At 37.6% G+C, this 22,448-nt stretch overlaps 1 protein-coding gene across 4 annotated transcripts in view; it reads left to right on the top strand.

The window, feature by feature from the left end:
• The window catches only part of NELL2 (neural EGFL like 2), a 355,809-nt gene that overhangs the window by 263,769 nt on the left and 69,592 nt on the right, over nt 1-22,448 (top strand). For all 4 annotated transcript variants that reach the window (XM_070494724.1, XM_014836288.3, XM_014836289.3 and 1 more), the window contains 2 exons: nt 2,369-2,491; nt 4,358-4,453. In XM_070494724.1, the coding sequence (XP_070350825.1) occupies nt 2,369-2,491; nt 4,358-4,453 (219 nt within the window). The remainder of the gene's footprint in view (nt 1-2,368; nt 2,492-4,357; nt 4,454-22,448) is intronic.

Here is a 22,448-nt window from a genome sequence, read left to right as displayed (position 1 = left end):
AGTGAGAGTAAACGACAACAGAGGAAACCAGATCCCTGAGTTGTGTAATTATTTAACGTTTATTGAACATTATCATACTGGGTGCTAAACTGAATCTTGTTAGGCCTTTCCTCTACCAGTGAGTACCGTCTATTAAGAAGACAGCCAAGGCAGAGATGAAAACAGCATCAAATCAATCAGCAGCTGTCTTTAAAGGGCCTACGGCTGTCCATATACAGATTTATAGATTAACTGCAGCACTTTGAATTATACTGAAAAGAAAATTGGCAGCAGGTACAAACTTCAGAGTGTGGATTTATTTTGCTTCAGGCAACTGAACCCAGAGGTAGGTGGGCTGCCGATTCCGATGCCTCTGAAATTTTATAGTGGTCCAAGGGTAGCCTCAATCATCAGACCCTTGTGTAATTCAGCTATTTTCCAAACTATCATCAATATGCATGAATTTGTAAAAACTAGGAAATATTCTGATACTAGGTAATAAAGGTGGAATTTTGTACAATTTGTGGAAATTCAGCCAGGAATTTGGAGATCAAGATATGTATTCATGTAATTCTAAAACCTTAGTGATTGAAATTTCTCTTTCCCCTGGAAAATTATTGGGAATACTCTCTAAGAATTTTATTACAGGGCTATCATTAAAACCAGCATAACATTGCACTTATGTAACACAGGACATAAAATCATAAAATGTCAATGTTTTTAAAAATCAAAACACAAAGCTTTCTATTTTAGTAGTTGAAATAAGTGATTTTAGTCTAATCTCAACTGCATGTGCTAAAGTCAACCTTTTTTCAAAGTTACAGATACATTGCTATTATAATATATTGTGTGGAATAATGCATATATAGTCCGAATACAAAGAGTTCTAAAAGGAAAAGCAAATATTTCTTTTTGCTTTGATGATTTACATCATAGCAAATTAATGGCTCACTTAATGTAAGCGTATTAAAATATATATTTAATTTTAGACCTTAATAATATTTATATGAGACCGAGTAATAAGTAGTGCCACTGTAGAGATTTGGATGGCTGAACTAATTTGGTACACTAGCCATCTCTGGTGGTCTAGTGGTTAAGATTCGGCACTCTTAACTGCTGTGCACCAGGTTCATTTCCTGGTTGGGAACTGCACCACCCCTCTGTCAGTTGTCATATGGTGGCAGCTGTGTGTTGCTGTGATTCTGGAAGCTACGCCACTAGTATTTCAAATACCAGCAGGGTCAACCATGGTGGACAGTTTTCAGTGGAGCTTCCAGACTAAACAGACTAGGAAGAAGGACCTGGCCACTATGAAAACCCTATGAATAGCAGCGCAATGTTGTCCAATATAGCGACAGAAGATGAGAGGGTGGCACAAAAATGACCCAGTAAGTTTCAGCTCTGCCCTATGTAGGTTCACTAGGAGTCAGAATTGATTTCATGGCACTAAGTACAACAAAACTAATTTGTATGCATTTCCTCACCTATATTTTATTCCTACTCATCTTGATTTTGATGTTAGATCATATTCACTGTATTTATTCCTTATGTTTACATTTTTGCTGAACACTGAGCTAGAAGTCTGAAGTTACCTAATATTCCTGTAAACTTCGGCAGGCTACTTAAGCACTCTGAGCCACCCTTGACTCCTCTTTAAAATGGTGATATGATATTGGTTCTGCCTCTTCCACAAGGGTGCTGAGGGGATCAAATGATTCGGTGCTTTTAAGTGTCAAGTTCCACACACAGAGGAGGTATCATATTAATTCCATATTTTAAAGTTTGCATTTGCATATATTATAAAGGCAAGTTTGTCTTAATAGAAAGGTGATGCTTTCTTTGCAGAAGGAGGTCAAATATTCTCCCAGCAGTTTGCATGTATACCGTTATGCCTCCAAGTGTGGATGTGGGTGCTAACTGCACCTAACTGCCAAAGCTTGAACTCCATTATCCTGCAGGTCAGGATTCAGGGAGCAATACAGTTTCACATCTTTTCTTGTCACCCTTCCCATGCTACAGGAAAGAGTTAGGTGGCAGATTGATTTCATGAGAATAACTTCCCAAATATAAAACACAGAGACTATATACAACTGGCTCTGGGATCTACTTCTGAGAATTCATCCCCATCCTTGCCTCTCCTCTCCTTCTATTCCTTCCTATTATTGGTGGGTCTTTTTTCCAAATCCTTTTGCATTCAAGGTTGATGGACATGCAGACTATATATGTACTTTGGGAGGAGTATACAGTACTTCAAAATCTGAGCTCTTCTTTAATATACAATTTGTATATGTCTCTGTGTGAAAGAAATACCACACAATAACTAAGATGCAGGTGCAATTTAAAATATAGTGTTTTTGAAAATCTAACAAAATTGTATTCCTTATTTCAGAACATGATGAGTGCATCACAAATCAACACAACTGTGATGAAAATGCTTTGTGCTTCAATACCGTTGGAGGACACAACTGTGTTTGCAAGCCAGGCTATACAGGGAATGGAACCATGTGCAAAGGTAAAAGCTTTCAAATGCCAACACCTCTTCCATTAGGGATAATGCAATCCATCTCTGCCTCCCTCCACCCCTTCTCATCACTGTTATCTACCTTCTGGGTACTTCTCATAGCCGTTGAGAGCCTTGCAGCATGGCTCTTAGTCTTCCTTCTGGGTTATGTCAGTGTTTAAGTGGCCAGACTGTTCAACAACTTTGACTTCATGTCCCTTGATCTCAACCACAGTGGTTTTCATCTCTATTCCTCTCCAGCAGACCACACCCATAAAGACATCCTGAGCATTTTTGTACCAAACTGCTCCATCTTTGAAATCTTAAATTTCAACTTTATTGTCTAACCTAAGTCCCTCTGCTCCCAGTTTTCACACTCTGTTCCTTTCACAACTCTCAATCTTCAATTTCTATGACCCTTCCTTTTCACCCAATTTAGCAGTCTCCTCTCAGGTGCAGATATTTCTAGATATTACTTCATGAGTCCAAACATGACAGCTATATCTTTTTGGCAGCGTCAAAAGTGGACCCCATGTTCTACTAACATAATCCACTGTGAAATATCTCTATTTGGAGTCAGTCTGACAGTTTTTCTTCTCTGCTCTCTCTCTTGAGCTGTTGAGTGCTAATTAACTGGGAATATTGGATCTCCATGTGTTAGAGTTTCCCATTTTAGCTGGTTTACCAATACCAATCAATAATTCTTGTAAGTGTTCTGTTGAGCTCAGATTTTCATTTCCATCAGTGGATATTCCAACTGTAGTTCACCACCATTCATTAATTCACTCTTTCACCAATGCCCTCTTTTCCTTCATCAGATGAACTTACCTCCTACTTCACGAGGGAAATAGAGGTTCTGTTTTGGAAACTCCACCAACTCCCATAGGATAAAGTCCATATTCCTTATTATTTCATATAGATTTATTAATGATTTGTCTAATTTAGACATTTTAAGTTTCAAAACTGTCCATTATCCAGGAGTTTCCTAAAATCAATTGCTATGACACTGTGTATGAGGCAGGTAGGAAATAACAAAGGATGGTTGTTAATACAGTGACCCATGAGCATGCGTCTTAAGACCTGGTCTACAATAACACATTGGATGCAGATATGGATGGGCCAGAGGATTACTCTGGCTTGTAAAAGTCTATGCAAATCTTTAATTTAGGGCATTGTGAGGAAGGCCTACTCATTTTGGGGTCTAAATCCCACAAAGATTTCCTTGGACAAATCCTAAGCAAAGCCAGACTTTTAAAGTCCATAGGATAGTATAACTGAACCCTTAGGAATTCCCCAAAGCATCTGGCTGTTCTGAGAGTTTATTTGGGCTTCAGATTTCATCTGGGAGCCCAACAATTCCTCACTCTTATTTCTATTTGACTCTGATTCTTAATTATTGTGAAGAATGAAGTTTATAGCATAAAGAAATCTTAAAGTCATGAGCAGATGCAGACAGATAATTCTTATCTTTGAAGGAAGGAGAACTTTCAAGGGTCTATAAATTTCTTGTGGAAGTTAGGACTACAGCTTACCTGAATAAAGACTCCCCACTTCTTGTGTGTATCTCTGCTGGAAACGTCAAAAGCTGAGAGATAGGTAGTTTAGATGAAGGATCTGAACTTCCTATTTTGTAAGGTTACTTTTTTTAAAAAGAAATTTTAGTATTTCAATTTATGGGTGAAATATTTCTTTAGCATTGGAAAGAGTACTGTTTTGCAAATTGTGTTGACGTTTCTTACCTGTATGGAAATATTATATGAATATGAAATTATAATGGCTTTTATAATTAGATGTCCGTATCTCCAAAGGAGTAAAGAAAAGCTGCGTTTGAGTATCTTGAACCACTTACTTCTAAATCATGTATCTGAATTCTTTTAGCATTTTGCAAAGATGGCTGTAGGAATGGAGGAGCCTGTATTGCCGCTAATGTGTGTGCCTGCCCACAAGGCTTCACTGGGCCCAGCTGTGAAACAGGTAAGAATATCATCCCATCTTCTAGAAAATGAATTTTTACTCCAAAGTATAAAATAATAAATGAGGAAAATAATGTTTCAAGTTTCAAGTGGGCTCTCAAAGCATGGAGCTGTTAATAAGGAAGTGCTAGGAAGGAGGAGGCAGGAAGTTTCAATGATGCATAATCACGGGGCGGGGGGGGGGGGGGGGGGGGGGGGGGGTTTCCCCAGAGTCACTCTGAGGAGGTTTTGTAGCGATTAAACCTAGAAGGATATTGAACCTTTTCAGAAGACTGTGTAAGATTGCCCAGCTTTTGATGACTTCATAATTCATTCTACTCATTTGGCGCCCATTTTTCCTGGAATCTATATGACTGTGTTAAAACATAGAGTTCAAGCTTATGGCCAACTCACTTCCTAGGATGCACTACCCCCTGCATCCACATTTGAGAATTTTTAATAAATTTTATTCTTCCCCATTCAATATTCATTCATTCTTGTTTATTTAGAAAGTATTTAAAGTTTTCTAGTCCTTAATTATTCCTCATCCAGTCCATCGTCAACTTCCTCTTTCTGATGGATGCTAATACTAGATCTTTAAAAAATATTTAAAAAAATATTATTTTTATATATTTATTTATTTATTTATTTTGGTGAGGAAGATTGGCCATGAGCTAACATCTGTGCCAGTCTTCCTCTATTTTATATGTGGGACACCACCACAGCATGGCTTGATGAGTGGTGTGTAGGTCTGTGCCTGGGATCTGAACCTGTAAATCCTGGGCTGCTGAAGTGGAGCACACGAATTTAACCACTACACCACTGGGCCAGCCTCTATATATTTTATTTATATGTAATAAAACATATATTATATATATCATATGATATATAAAATATATTTATAAAAATTTATTATATACATTATTTAATGTATATTAAACATTAATATATATTTATAATGTGTCTTATATATGTATTATTTAAATATTTCAAATTATATTATATATATATATATGTAGTCTGTATATGCTTTATGACCCACGTACAATGTTTTCTCAGTTGAAAATACACCTTGGGAATTAAAAAAGGGTGTTTTGAGTATTAGCTCCTAATTAAAATCATGTCAACAGTAGTTTCAGTTGCTTCGGGTTAAGTGGGTTCTAAAGCAGGTGACCTCAGAAAGTCTGGTTATTCTCCCTAAGAGAAAGCTGCTGCCACCAGTGACCTCATATTGCTTTCCAGAATCTTCAATGCAATAGATGCAGTGCGTATCCTGCCTCCATTCCACTTGCAGAGTCATCTGGTTTAGTAAAAACACTCACTGATCAGAATGTGAGACAGAAAACGTTCTGGTCCGTTTGGGAAGTGAGCACTTTACTGCATAGATACTGCCAGCGTGCACAGAAGGATGCTCACAAGAGGGCTTGCATGACTACATTATCTCTTTCTATAAAAGTACCTTTAAGTGGTGTTTTTCAAACTACAGTGACATTGCTTTCAAAGGTCTCTAATGGAAAATGCACAGTGGCTCTCTTTGGTTTGTAGGGCTCTTTCTCAAGGGGATCATTTCCTAAATCAGGAGTTCCCGAACTCATTGTGCTTGTGAATCACCCATAGAGCTTGTTAATTTGTCAAAACTATAGATTTTTTGTCAGTAACTATCAATAGGATTTACTAGATCAAAATAAAGCACCCCCTGTGTTGCTAGCCCATGGTCTCCACCAGTACAGCCACACACATCAAAGCGCACTGTGTCTGTATGTCAATGCCTGTGGTGACCATGTTTCCAGAATATAGAATTTTGTGCTGTTTCTGGTGCAGAGTCTGGCTATTAAAATACCGTTTTTTTCAGAGCATTTCAATGGTGTGGAATTTTGAAATAAAGGCTGTCCCAGAAAATCTGGAGTGAATAATGGCCCTGCCCAATACTGCATATCATTCTTCCACTGGAAAAAAAATTATACGATGAGATTGTGAAAATCTAGAATGGCATAAGATAAATCTGAGCAGTGTAAAATTGAAAACTGGAGTTAAAAATAACCCACCAGACTATTTAGCCTTCTCTACTTAATTACACTGAACTTTCAGTTTATGAGAAGACAATCCCAGACTTACTGTAAGTTGCTCTCTGTAGTCGCCAAGGGCTTTGAGGACAGATGTGGGTTCAAAATCTTGTCCTACTTTTTACTTGTTATGTGGCCTTGGGCAAGTTATATAAACTTCTCAGTGTCTTGTACCCTCTATAAGTCACCTCACTCTTCACAACTCTCTTCCAAGATAGATATTATCTTCTTTTACAAACAAAAATGTTGGGTTCAGGGTGATTAATTTTTTTCCTAAGGTAACAGAGTTAGCAGCTGAATGCGAAGGTCTTTCTGCTCCCAACCCAGGCTTTTTATTTATATCAGTGCTTTTCAGGGTTTCCCTGAAGTCACTCTAGTGACAGAGGAGAGAGAATGCCTTCATCCAGGGAGGTCCTGAAATGTTCCACCACAAGGATAAATAAAATTTCTTCAAAACATCATGTTTTATCCTAAAAAATCATGCATTTCTGTTCCATAATATATGAAAATATTTAACTTACTTACCATTGAGTAAAGTTGGCGCTCTGAGGCAATGGGTCATAGTTTAGCTCTGTCTTCTAGCATCTCTTGGCCCAAGACCATATTTCACTATTTGGGAAGCAAGGCATTCCTGCCTACAATCTGAGAAAATGTAATAATACCACTTGCCTGAAAGCATCTATCCCAGTTGTTGCTCCTAACCTCTCACCTGCCAACACCACCACTTTGGTTGATGCAGTTATAAATAGAAATTGTGCCCTTGTAAGTAAAAACTTTAGATGAGAAGAGAGCCACATACAATAATTTATTCTTCATTCTACAAATGCTTATTTAGGACTTGTATGCTGAGCACTGATCTAGAAACAGTATAGCAGTGAACAAAACTGAGGCCCTGTATGCATGGAAATTATGGTCTAGTGGGGTAGTGAGATTATAAACATGACAATAAATAAATACATAAAATAGTGTCAGGTAAGAGTAGGCGCAATAAAGAAAACTAAAGTAGATACTGTAAAATTGTTTTATTAAACTATATTCCTTACACACATGATAGGCATTATTATTATCCTCGGTATTATGGATATTTACTTTATTAATAAAGGTAACCAACATCAGCTTCTGTGTCAAGTCCTGAAATTTCGGTGGTTAACACAGAAAGTGCACTGCTAGCTCACATCTCAGTTCAGTGTGTCACTGTGCTGGTGGGGAGATTTGAGGGCGATTGGGCTTGGGATTGCTCCAGCAGGGGACACCTTGGCTGTTGCCATTTTATGAAAAAGTCTTGCTCAGGGCATGGCCTCCAAAGCCACCAGAAAAGAGAACGACAGAGAAAGCAGAGCGAAGACACACTCACTATCACTGCCTTAGGTCAAAAGTGACATGTCACTTTCTGTCACTTCCCATTGATGAGAACTAATCACATGGATTCCAGGGGTTGGGAAAATGTAGTTGAGTCGTGTCCAGGAAAATGAAACCCGTTTGGTGAGCACCGAGTCAGTTTTTTGCCATCTCTGTCGTCTGGCATTGCTGGTACTATTTATTCTAAAAATCAAACCATTTTCTATGTTTCTCTCATCTACTCAGAGTGTGGAAATCTGAGTTACTTCCTTTTTCAATCATTGCCTTCTTTTCACCTCCAGCAAGGATCCTTAACTTGGAATTCCTGGACCCCTGAGGTCTGTGGATGGACTTTCTGGGTCCAGAAATTCCCTGAATGTCTGTGCACGTGTGTGTTTTTCTGCAGAGAGAATCCAGAGCTTTAAAGATTTCATATGGGTTCTCTAACTTCAGAATAGTTAAGAATCACTAAGGAGAGACTCTTCCATGATTCATGGAGAACTAACTGCTATCTCATTCTGTACAATTTGATCCAAATTCAAATATCCAATGTTTCCCAATATGCTTCTTTGGGGACCTTAAATCCAAAGACCTCAAAATAAACTTATCCTCTCTCCTCCATAATTCATAACTCCTCTCCTCTCCTCTTACCAAAACTTGGTTCTTCACTTCTGTTCTTTATTTCAGTGAATGACAGCTTTATCCACCAAATTTTCCAGACCAGTAATCAGAGTCATCCTCTTCGTGTCTCCTTCCACATCCAGTCAAGTCCTTTTGATTCTGTTTCTCTCCTAGGGTCCATTTGTTTCATTCTGGCTGGTACTACAATAGTTCAGCACTCTTGGGTTTCTCTCTCTCTAGTCCAATCTCTACAGAATATCAGAGTAAAAATCTGATCGTATGTCACCTCATACTGAAAATAATTTTGGTGTCCCCCATTGCCCTCAGGATAAAGGTCACATTTCTTAACATGACGTGCAAGGCCCTTCAAGATTTGGCCCCTGTTTTTCTACCCAGCTTTCACCCTCTTCTCACCCCCAAGCATTGAGCTTCATGGGGGTAAAGGGTGTGTCTTGTTCACTTTTATATCTTCAAGATATAGCATAAGGCCTGCACCTTAGTAGGTATTTTATACATATTTGGTTAATAAATGAGAGCGTAAATGAGTGATTAATTAAAAGAGGAGGAAAAAGAGAATATGGCTCCTTCCGTATTTGCTGGACTTTTTTTGGAGAGGCCTTCAGGCTCATCTGGTCCTGTACTCTCATATGGCGGATGAGGTAGTTAAGGCGCAGAGAGGTGAAGTAAGTTACGTAAGGTGTTTCATTGTAGATACAGATCTGCAGTTTGGAACTCAGGTCTTCTGATTCCTAGTCCAGTGTTTCTTTTTCCCTTCCTTCCTTCCTTCTTTTCTTCCTTCCTTTCTTCTTTCCTTTTTTCCGATGCCATGCTATCTGCTCGGGAATTCATCCTACTGTCATCCCTCGTGAGGTCTGTGCTTTCTGTTCTGCCCACTCCTTCAACTGCCAAGTAATCCTATTGTCTTTAACTGTGAGGACTGTAGCAGTTTTCTCTCCCGAGGTAGGCAAAGCCTCAGGATAGACAGGATTTCCTAAGTATAGGAATGCCCTATATTTGGCCTGCTGGATTTGGGTGCTGCCTGATAGCTTAGAAAGGAGATTAATTCCTGGCCCCAGTGGCCATCTGTTGAGCCCTCACAATGGAGTCACTGAGGATGAAGTAATGGGATTTACTGGTCTTTTGAAAGACAATCTTAATGTGCATTGACATTTACTAACCCTTCTTACTTTTGTTAAGGCGATGTCCCCTGAACCCCCTCATGCTAATTTATTTAGTCTATTTCTGCATCATGTGTATCTAAGTAGAATGGTTGAATCCATTTACCAGCTTCACAAAGAGGCTATGTATATGCTTTTGACCAAGTAAAATTAATTTTTCATGGCCTTCTTTTTAGCCACTGTGTGAAATCACCCACATGTACAGCACAACCTCATTTTTAATTAAACATCCTAATATTTCATCAGGTGTTTAACGTGGACTTAGCAGGGTGATTGTTCCTTGGATGACTCAATAAAATGTATTAGAAATCTATGTGCTGAGGTTTAACAGCTCTATCACTGCCGTGCTGGATTTATTGCACAATTTCTAAACCTCAGCAAACATGTGCCTGATGATCTAATTAATATGCAAGCCGTCTTATTGTACTAAAAGTAAATCTGTCAGTCATGAGTTAAAGCATAACTCGAAAGATTTGCAGTCCCCTATAAGTAACCGCTGACTTAAATCAAATTCAAATGTTTATAACTGGGGAAAAGTTGGTATCAAATGGCAAAGCAAAAGAACAATATGTTGCAACATCAAAGAAAAGGAGATCAGACATTTTGGTGATAAATATCTTTTTTTTTCCTCCTGTGTGTAAAATAATGGGTTTCTTAGCCACAGATCAAAACATGAGATGAGATTTTACTTATTTTTTGGTGAGTAGTTAAATGAATATAAATTTAAGCTGCATTCCTGAGTGTTCTTGTAGCTTTTTAATACTCGTAGTTTCGAAATGATGAAATGAAGCATGAGCATCTGGGAATGTTGCTTTACTTCAAAGGTAAATTCAAATTGATTGAGGTTGACTGATTTTTTTATGTTTGTATTATTACTGTTATAGTATGGGTAGCAAAAATCGTTTAATTCATTTATAGTAACAAAGTTATTTTGCTAGTAGTATGTAGCATTTATTATTAATGTCAGATTGTATTAGATTTATTGATATTGCTAAATTAGCACATTTTTCATCATAAAAGGAATATATTGATTTCATTTCATGATCACATAGCTTTTTTTTAAGGCATATTTTTCAGAAGCTTACATTGTTTTGCATAGGAAAGCTGAAAAAATTTAGAAGCAAGAGAAAGTTCTCAGAACATTTCTGACATTACATACCTTCTTGTGCCAAAATGACTCACGGTGAAATTCTGTTACCGAGATGTATACCTTTTCATGGGAGAGGAAGAGAATCTAAATAAAAATTTTGAGATAACTTTAATATAGTTTAAAAAAAAGAGAAAAACCTTAGATACCTTTGCTTTACCAATAAGGGTGATCTTTTGTTAGTATTAATTTGCATTTATTTTGCTCTAGCTAAACAAATAGAAAAGTTATTAAATAAATGTTAGAGTAATAAAAAATCTTGGGATAAAGGAAGTTCTGTTTCTGATCTTTCACAGTGTCTATTAAAGTCATTTTTCCAGGTCTAAATTTCTCAGGGGAAGAGACAAGACACAGATCAGATCATTTGGTGGCTTTTGTAATGTGGGAACATGCCCAGGGAGCCATCTGTTAATCTGCCTAGGGTGGGGTCTCCAGTCATACTTGCTGAGACCCATCTGATCTTCAAACTTGGTCTCTAATGATAAAAGCAATTGAATTACATTTGATGACTGAATGTGTCTTAATGAACTTTGGATGAATTAGGGGTTTAGACCCCAGTGTTACTTTTTCCTGTTATAAAATTTAAAAAAAAAAAAGAAACAAGCAAAAAATTCTCACTGAAGGCTTTTTGGCTGTACCTTGCATATGAGTTAACTTGGGTACTTAAGATGAATCTTTTGTGTTTGTGATCCTTAACCTCTTTTAAATAACCCTTTAATTGCTTAATGTTATGCCAAACCTTGGTCCTCCTTGAAGCGTTTAACATAGTAGTCTAGAACACAAAAATTAAAGTCAGAGAGGCATGGCATGAGTCCTAGATTTACTGTTGACAGCTGTGTTACCTTTTCCATGTTATGTCATTTTTCTGTGCCTTAATTTTCATATGTGTAAAATGAAAATGATAATAATATCTACCTCATGGGTTTGTTCTGGAGTTTAAGAGAGCTAAGGTCAGTAAGGCACACAACACCATGTCTGGGACACAGGAAGTACTCAATAATTATTATGATACCTAATGTGACTATTTTATACCTTTCAGGTAAAATTTTATGTGCAGAACTGTTTGAATCTTGTAGACATCCTTGAGTTAGCTGGAGATACTCTGAGATGTTATGAAATAAGAGTTAAGAATAAAAAATGATTCTGGTTTCCTTTATTCATTTGTAAGCCAGTTTTAATTTTACTACACTTTAATGGTTTAAAATGTTTAATTTAGCAATTTGCATTCTTTACATTCACTTAAAATTGCTTTATTTTAGTTCCCATGCAAATCTTTAAAAATGAATGTTTTATGGAAATCTGTCTTTGTATTATTCAAAAAGTAGTTAAAAGTTCTAGTGTTAAATCTCAAAGTCATTCTTCCAAGTCCTTCAGGTTAATTGGAAAAAATCTTACTCACATTTTCCCTCTATCTGTCATGTATAATAGATGACAACTGTGTTGGGGAAATTTTTCAGACTCTTTTATTGTAAGGCCTACCTAATTAACACTGGAAATGGGGACACATCATGGAGTTAACGTACGGGGAAAAAATAGCTTTCTAATTGTTAGAGGGTGGATCACCAAGAAAAAAGCCAAGTGGAATTATTTGGAAATTTGGAAAAGATCTCACTTTTGCTTTAAAAATATTAATAATTTGGGGCCGGCCCCGTGGCCGAGTGGTTAAGTTTGCGCGCTCTGCTGCAGGCAGCCCAGGGTTTCGTCAGTTCGAGCCACGCTGAGGCAGCGTCCCACATGCCACAACTAGGAGGACCCACAACTAAGAATATACAACTATGTACCGGGGGGCTTTGGGGAGAAAAAGGAAAAAAATAAAAATCTTTAAAAAAAATATATTAATAATTTTTTTAATGGATCACCTTTGTATAATAACTTGTATTAAAACCTTGAGTTCCAGGAATCCATATCCCTTCTTAAATTTTGTTTTTGTTCAAAGCAAACCAAATAAAGTCACTTTTTAGATTTTTGTTTGATTCCATTTTAAAATAAATTAACTGAATATTTCAGTAATATTTTGAATAGTCAATATATGAACGTAGTATAAAATCAAAAAGGACAAAGAGCACATAATGAAAGTAAATTTTCTTTGTACCCTTTCCCCAACAATATAACTTGGAAATCATATATCCATACATCCTCACTGGACAGAGTGTTTCAAATAGGAAAGCCAGTCTTATAGGGGCCTGCTACCACTCAAACAGACTTTTCATTTGTAAGTCTGTGGTTGCCTGTGAGGATGCATATCTTGGGGATATGACCTTTCTCTTGCTTTGGGCACCCCCATATTCTCATTTGAAATGTTCTGCAATTTTCTTATTCATATATTCTAAATTTTTCTTTTACTTAGATAAGCTGATGAACTTGTATTCATCAGAAGTATGAGAGGGGAGGTACAGACTTGAGATCATGGAGAGACATCAGAAAGTGATAAAGGCCTGAGCAGCTATCTGGGACTTAGCTTCTCTAATTCAATATGTATCCAGGATACAACATTTTATTTATAATCAATTACTTCTGCTTCTCACGTTCCACTTCTTCCTTCTATGTTTCTTTTCTGTCTTCCTGAAGGACATGCTTTAATGCTCTGTTAGAGTTGGTCTATTAGTGGCACTCTCTCAGTCTTGGTCTGAAAAGGGCTTTTTGCCATTTTCACTCTTAGGTTAGTTATGTGTGTAATTTTAGGTTATTTTCTCTCAGCACTGTGAAGGAAGTGTTCCACTGCATTTGAGGCCTCTGAGGTTTAGAAGTCTGTTGTCAGTTCAATTGTAATTCATTTGAAAATAGTTTTGTGCTCTAATTGCTTTTAAGATCTCCTTTCCCTTGCAGTTTGTAGTTTCAGTGCATTGTGTCTGAATATAAATTTATCTTATTTATCTTGCTTGGGGCTCCTTTAGATTACTGAATCTGAGGAGTCATCTCTTTCATCGATTTTGAAAAACACTCAATCTTTGTCTCCTTAAATATTGCTTCTGTCTTATTCTGTTTATTCTTTTTTTCTAGACTTCCTATTGGATATATTTGGCCCTTATCTTTCTGCGTTTCTTCAACTTTCCTTAGTATTTTCCATCTCTTTATCTCTCAGTTCTGTGCCCTTTGTGATTTCTTCCTATCTTTCCCCCAGTCTATCTGTTATCTCCTCAGCTTTGTATAATCCTTTGTTTAGCTTATCCATTGAATTTTTTTTTTAGTTCAATAGCTATCTTTTTCATTTCTAGGAGTTCTCTTTTTCAAATCTTTTGGTAATTTTCCCCTTACTTCTTATTCTTTTCTTGTGGGTTTGATTCCTTCTTTCATGTCTTTAACAATTTTAAACATGCTCACATTACATTATAATTGTTGTCACGTTGCTCTACTGTCTGAAGTTCAAGGGGGTCTGAGTCTGCCTTTCATTGTGTTTGCCGACTCTTGCCCCTGATACAGTGTTTCCTCGTGTGTTTTGTATTTTGGATGTTGACCTGAGGCCTTTTCCCTCCGAAGAAATTTTGTATTTGCTTCTGCAGGCGTACCAGGAGTATTACAATCAATATCTGTGTTAATTTCTTTGCCAAGTGGCATACCGCACAGGTGGCATAAATTTGAACCTGTAAGAGCAAACATTTTTTTCTCTCCGCCTAAATACTGGTAAAAATACTGTCTTCTCCTAATCTCCTATGCTAATAGATGTTTGATTTGTGTGTATGAGAGTGTGTGTGTTTCTGTGCTACTCTTAAACTGGAGGACACCCGTCCAAGGCTCCTGCTTTGTACTGGAGCCCTGGACCAAGTCTTCTCTACTGTCACCATGGGGACCATAAAATCCAAATCTGGTGTTTAGCTTCTTCTTGTGATAAATAAGAATTTCCATTTTTAAAAATGAGCTCTGTTATAAATTTACTATTATATATTTTTAAGCCATGTGTTTATAGAAAGAATATTTTCAGGTTATGCAATTTTCAGTATTACTGGAGTTGGAAAGAAAGCCACCCCACTCATTTTAGACATAAGTATGTTTTGTTGATGCTCAGTGACTCCTGAGAGTGATGAACTCTGGTCACTCATAAATATGCAGACCGTGAAGTGAAACTCATGGTGGCAGAAGGAAAATGGGGTGGGCCAAAGGAAGAAACAGTGGTAATAAGAACTTCTTCATGGAATTGACTAGGAATGGAGATGGGGAGATGACTGCTTCTTTCTCTTCACTAAATTTCTGATGGTCCTGAAAGAGTCTGTACTTCTTCCTAGAGGGGTCTCATCTATGGTTAGTTTCCATTTCTTTTTGTAAGCTTTCTGGAAGAAGCCACTGGGACTGTGGTATAACCATCCCATAGCAGTCAGGTTCATCCAGACGATAGGTGACTCTTCCTTAAGAACTCACTGTTTTTTGAGAGAATAAAGTATGCTTTAGGTAATTTTTTTTAGATTAAAACTAAAGTGTGTTACACAAGGATAGAGTTAAAAATCAAATGTGCATATAGGGTCAAGTCGAAGATCAATCAAAGTAGAGAGTGACTTTGATTGGGGAGAGTAGCTAATATGACAAAAGACAGAATCAAGATTCAAAATTATTTAAATTACAGGAACAATGAGAATGAAATAACGCTATGACATTTAACCGACATTTAAAGCACCCCCTGCAGTTGCCCTGCTTTCAGCTCTCAAACGAGGCCACACTGCTTCTACCAGTGTTTTATTTTTACATTTGTAATCCTGAGCTCTTCCATCTTTGGCCCACATTCATTGTGTCCTTTGCTCTACCCTTACATTTTCTTATTTTCTTTAGCTTTTCTTCTTTCTTCCCCTTCCCTTTTTCCCCACTTCCCTCCCACTGGAGTATGGGTTCTTTGAGAATAGGTGTAAAGCCTATAGTTTTTTGTTTTTCGTAGGGCTTAACATCATGCTTTGCATATAGTATGCAGTTAATGAATATTAATAAAATATAAATACACTCTTGCATTTGGGCTAGAAAAAACAGTTGCACAAGATAGAGGAAACCCGCTTTAACAGTTTCATGCTTTCCTTAACTACTGATTCAAAGTTAAGTGTGAGCTAAAGGATAATGTGCTGGCTCTAAGAGAAAATGCATGCTTAGCCTATGCTGATAGAAACAGAGTATACAAAACAATGTAATCAATAGTCTCCCTGAATTCTGTGTTACTTATTCCATAGTGGAATATTGTATTCACTTTGGCCAACAAATTTTAAGAGGTTATTGGCAAATGGAAGTGTGTTCAGGGAAAAATTATCTGGGAGATGAAAGCCCTGGCAGATATAAGAGGATAGTTGAATAAACCCTAGATGTTTAACCAAGAAATGAAAAAAATAAGAAAATTGAAAGGTGGCGTAAAAACTTTTTTCTTAAATACGTGAAGAACTAAACTTGTATGTGGATTTTGGATTAGATTATTCTCTGTAACTCTAGCATGCAAAACTAGTAAATTTACCAGGAGTCAAGTTTGAGCTGCAACTAAGAAATACACTGATCGCAAGAACCATATGGAAACGGGGCGGAACAGCCTGCTTGTTCAGGCAGAGTATAGATGGCCAAATGTTAGAAGCATTTAGAGTTCATAGGATTTCCGCGCTGAGTCTAAATGGCCTTGTTTTATTGAGATTACCTCGGACCTTTCTTGTTATGATTTTTCATAACAGTGGCTACTTCAAACTGCATGTCTAAGGGCACTTTCTGTAATAATAAAGAGGCAGCGTAGTATGATGGTTAAGAGTCAAAAGTGAGCTTGGAAGATGGTTCTCTGGGTACGAATCCAGGCTCTGCCGCTGACTTACCTGTGTGGACTGGGGCAAGTTACTTAATTTTTGTATCTTGGTTTCCTTGTTTTAAAATGGAATGATAATAATACCTATTTGATTGTGTTATCGAGAAGTTTACATTAGTCAATACATACAAACAGTTGCGGCAGTGGCTCGGTAAAGGTTAGCTATTATTATGACCTTACCCCTAAACTCTACAGTGACCGTCTCAAGTAGTTATTATTACCAGATGAGGAAACTGAGGTTCAGAAAGATTGAATAAGTTGCTCTGTGCTGTACAGCCAGTAAAGTGGAGAAATAAGGGCTTGTGCCCAGGGCTGATGAATTAAAATAATCCGTGCTCTTTCTGGTCTGGTATTTGGCCTCCACTGCACCATAAAGATGATTAAATGTCTTTGAAATGGCAGCAAACTTTGTGGAATATAGATGCCAAATTTTCTGAATTAAATATTTATTACGTTCCCATGCACACACAGCACAACGTGACGTGTATAAAGATGCAGAAAGTAAAATGCAGTTCTTTTCTCTTGGGAGTTTGTACCTCTGACTGTCCAATGCACAGGGGAGCATTTTATCTAAATGACAGGAAAAGAATAGTTGGGTACAAAAATCCTGGTAATACCTTTTAAATGATTGCTGACTACTAATCTTGTCTGGTATGGTAACCCCAGAAGAAACTGCTCTCAAGAAGAATGAATCTGGAGCTGTAAACCCCCCCAGTTGTAATTTACAGAGAAGGCTTCATGATAAACTCCTACTGGTGGGACCTAGGAGGCAAGCAAACAGCTGATTAAATGTGTGAAAAGTGCACTGTCAAGTGTTAGACCGGGTTTTCATAGCCAATTTTCTCAATATTCATGTCTGAAGACAATTAGAAGGCTGAATAAGAGTGAACTTGGACCTCTGGTTTAATCAAAAGCCCTAATGAAACAAGTTAAAGGAATTCTGATATTCTGAGTCTTTTAAGATGTGAAACTCTTTCTTGTCCTTAGATGAGGTATGTTTTCATTTGTCTTGAGCAGCCTGTAAAATAGAAATCATTCACTCAAGCATTTTTTTCCTTTAGTTTTAAAAAGGCCTAATTCCAGTCTTAAAATTAACCTTAACCTTGTCTTTTTTATATAAAACTGAGTTTATTTTTACTACTTATTATCATTCTGTTAAAAAATGTTTAATTCAAGGAAAATAAAATCAGTTGACTGCAACTGTTTGTGTTTCTCTTTGCTTGAAAATTAATCAATCTAATGGACTCTGTAAACATGACAATTTATTATTCATTATGATCTTCCTGGTTTGGGCCGTTTATAACAAAAAGAAATTAATTAAAATACACAGGCCTATACACAGTCCCAAATAGGCAAGAATCAAGAGTAAGTTATGTACCACAGGATGCCAGAACCTTTACTCAGTGAATCATGGCAAGGGGACTCTTTCCATAAATCATAAAACTTAATTACAGACCAAATGGTGCTGAATCTCTGTTACACAGATAATTTTGTGCCCCACGCTGAGTGAGAAGTAAGATTTAGTAAGTGTCTAAAATCAATTAGATTAGAATCCATCAACTGATTATAGCTTATATAGGAACCAAATGAGGAGAATTGCTAGATTTTGTTGGAATTATTAATAAATGTTCATAATATATTCTCTGAGATCAGATCTTTATCTTCAAGTTTACATTTTTGAAAGGCAATCAGAAGGGAGACATTCGTTGTACACTTGGCCTCATTCGTTTTAGACCTCGCCCTCTGCAGGAATGGCCCTTTTAGAAATCAGATGTAACTTCTTAATCACTATTTCCAAAGTGTTCACATTTCTTGACCTTTTGGCAGCATTTGATATTGTTATCCAAATTCTTTCTAGCCAACCTCCTTTTTTTCCTTTGGTTTCTTTGTCGTGACATTTTCTTCAGACTGTAGTTTTGCAACAACCATATGTAGTAGGTGTTTTGACTCACATTTTTGGGGGAAAAGATAGAGAAGTAAGTGAATTGCCGAAGGTGACACAACTATCAAATTGAAGAACTTGGAGTTAAACACTTGACAGCATAAATCCAAAACCCATCTGTAAACCACTGCACCATATCCCCAACATGGCGGCTCCTACACACGTTAGCTCTTACTGCCGTTACTTTCCTGCCTGTCTGACTGCCTTTGTTAGCATTTTTCGCTTCTTCTCATCTCCTGAATGTGGAGATTAAATTATACACTCCATCTCTTTCCTTTCTTAGCACTATCTCCTATGTTGAGCTCAACCACCCCAAGTCTTCAAAAGGAGTCCTCCTGTCCAGACACCTCCACAGCTTAACTCCCACATCCCAAGGGTCACTATCTATTTCCATGTGGACATGTTGCGCTACGCGTGTCCTGCTTCCCTTGTGTTACTTGGGTCCTGAATGCTTCCTCCTCTCCATATTGGAATCACCTAAGCATGACAAACCACCCATCTCCTTTCTTTCCTTCATTGCCCATAAAGCAACACCAATACAAATAGCATGTAGCAGAATTTTAACAAAAATTTTGAAGATAATGGAAGAGAGCTAAAGAGGAACAAAGCAAAGGCAATAAACTAAAATGAAATAGAGACCCCATTTTTCAAAAAAATGCTTTGGCTGTTTCTTGCCACAGAGTCAAAGACAGATTTTCCATTGATCTAATGAAGCTTAAGCTTCTGCTCTACCCATCTGCCCACGCTTCTTTCAAGGCCTGGGGGAAGCCCTAGCAATGTGCTCACCTACTCATAAATTTTTGTAAAATTTGCAGTAGTTATGTATTCTGATAATCTCTTTTTCCTGAAGGGGCTTTCAAAATTATATAGGCTTCTGGTCCTACAGATCTGCTTCTGCATAGAGTTCATTCTTACCAAGCGAGATATCTCCCCATTAAAGCCATGACATACTTCCATTCTCTCTAGACTCTTGTCTTTCCTGAGACCTTTATCCTCTCTTTGTAGCTCTCAATTTCAAGCCTTTAAATTTCTCTCCCTCTCTCTCTTTCTTCTTCCCCATGCTCTGAGAGGAGGGAGAAAGGAGCATCACTTTTCATACCCAAAGAGGCTGTGAACATATTTTCCTAAACCAAGATCTTTTCCACTATTATGACACATGGTGCCACTCGCCTATTATGTAAAAACACCTTCAATTATTATTTTGAACTGCTTTTTAAAATTCCCTAACACATCAGCTGGTCATTATTGAAAACATATGCCAAACCTTGTGCTAATTGCTTTACATTTATTAATTCATTTTAATCATAAAATGAACACTCTGAGGTGGGTATAATTATTTTCATGACCATTTTAAAAATCAGTGCTTAGGGAGGTTGAATAACATATCCAAGGTCTCATAGTAGGCATATGGTGGGCTCTTGATTTAAATTGTTATACGTAACCCCAGACGTGCACTTGTAACCCCTTCTCCATTTTACCATCCAGATATCACTCTTCTGTGAAACTCTCCCTGATTTGTCCAACCAGAAGCTTTCTTCTCTTCCTTTCAACAACCATATTTGTGCCAATTTTTTTCCACTTCCCTCGAATTACCTTATATTGTTATTAATCTTGAAGCACGAAAACATTATCTTAAACTCTTAGGGAGTTTAGTTCAATGCTTCATGGAAACCAATCCAGTAATTTATGGAATGGCTTTTATGGCTAAAAAATAATTTGAGTTATATCTAGATAAAGGAGATAACTATTATAAAATTCCAAAATAGGCTACTTAAAAAAATCCTGAAAAGGGAAATCGTTTAATACGTTAAGCAGGGTGTTATGTATATGACCTATAGCTCTTAAGTGATGAACTGTGGAAAATGTATACTTGTGTCATTCACAGGAAGTTGAAAATGCAGTATGTCATCTTTCCTCGTGACTATAACCAGGAGGCATCTGTTGGAAGGAAGCAGGTGTTCTTAGCTGATAGGGGACACAACTATAAGCCTAATTAATGACTTACTAATACTAGCTCTCACTTCATTCTGAGAAATTAGGCTACTGATATATACAAAAAAATAATAAATGAGTACTTGTGGATTGGATTTGGGTGAGTATATTTTAGATTATGAGTTATGAGTAGGTGGGCATTAATGTAATTCAGTGAAGGGAGACAGAAGAGAAGAACACAGAGATATTTTCTCAGATGGAATGGTTATATGAATAAAGTGAGGCTGAAACTGGACACCAAGCATTTGAGTAACAGAGATAAACGTTCAATAGGAAAAAGTACGGTTTGTAGTGCGTTGAAGCAAGTGGACCATTTCCAGCATAAGAATGATCTACGCCGACCAGCCCACTGGCACAGCGGTTAAGTTCACGCGCTCTGCTTCGGCAGCCCAGAGTTCACTGATTCAGATCCCAGGCACAGACCTATACACGGTTTGTCAAGCCATGCTGAGGTGGCGTCCCACATATAAAATAGAGGAAGATGAGCACAGATGTTAGCTCAGGGCCAGTGTTCCTCAGCAAAAAGAGGAATATCTGGCAGCAGATATTAGCTCAGGGATAATCCTCCTCCTCAAAAAAACAGAAAAAAAAAAGTATTATTTGTGCAAAGTTTCTGTGAAGAGAACTTAAACAGGCATTCTGGTGAAGAAATTTGGGCTGCTTTTGCTGTTACGAACAAAATCAAGGATAGTCCTTTAGAGTAACCTTAAAGGCTATACTTTTAGCAAGCATTGCATAAAAGCGGTGCTTCTTTAGACTTGAAAAGATGGCCTGGAGCAAACTTTTCATCCTTCTCTTTGAATTTAAATGCCTTAAAAGGAGTATTTTGGTGTCCAGCAGTCTTTTTTTCACTGAACTCACTGAGAGGAATGAACATAAACTGTGATATAAGGTTGGACCTCAGAAAGAGTTTCTAAAATGTAGGCAGACCCACGTCATGGTCAAAGGTGTGAGCTTTGGAATCAGCGTGCTGGCATTCACTCTTCCAGCTCCACCGCTTACAGGCTCTGTGATACTCAGGTGAGTGACTCCATCCTTCTTATGCTCTGTTTCCTCCTTTGTTGGAAGGGGGTTATGAGTGTCAAATGAGCTAATTCCTGTAAAGCACTTAGCACAATGCCTGGCACATACTACATGCTAAATAATTGTTAAATGGTACTAATAAACTTAGCTGAATGAAAGCGTAGAGACAAAGTTGAGTACATGCTACCAGGGAGTGAGGGGAAGGAGATATGGGGAGTTATTGCATAATGGGTATGGAGTCTCTGTTTGGGGTGATGAAACATTCTGGAAACAGTGTTGATGGTTGTACAACATTGTGGACATAATGAATGCCATTGAATTAAAAGGTTAATATGGAAAATTTTATGTCATATACGTATCTCTCCAATAAAACAAAAGAAAGCAAGCTTATAAGTAATGACTGTCACTGAAGCCCAGATTCTTTTTCTTTTGCTAGGAATGCTAGGAAACACACACATACATAATTTCAGATTTAACACACTGACTACTTTCATTGCCACCTCTGGTGTCCTGTGGTCCAAAAGGGAAGGACCCTGAGGCTGGGTAACCTCCAAGATGCCCGCTAAGGGGGTGAGGAGCTCCTCAGTCTTAGGGGCCCCTAGAGTGCAGGATCAGGAGAGAGACAGTTGCGTTGACAGATCCCCACAGCCTCTGCAGTGGAGCTTGGCTGGGAGGGTTTTCCTGATGCCTCAGGATGCCCAGAGAGGAAGGACATGGCTTTATTAGACTAACTCAGCCGTGGCGCTTATCAGTCACCGCCACATGTGCCCAGCTACTTTACTTTCCACTCCATCTAGGCCGAGCGATCAAACGCATGGATTTAAAATTTAAACCAACTCTTATAGCATCATAAAAACTGTTTATCATTTTAGATTCAAAGAGTTTTACTAATTTAGCAGTAGACTGATGACCATGAAGGGGGCTCATTATGTGGTACATAAAGCCAAGGAAACTCAGGCAG

The sequence above is a fragment of the Equus asinus genome, chromosome 22 (assembly GCF_041296235.1).
Source record: "Equus asinus isolate D_3611 breed Donkey chromosome 22, EquAss-T2T_v2, whole genome shotgun sequence".
Taxonomy (NCBI): Eukaryota; Metazoa; Chordata; class Mammalia; order Perissodactyla; family Equidae; genus Equus; species Equus asinus.
This window is presented reverse-complemented; position numbering and strand designations above follow the sequence as displayed.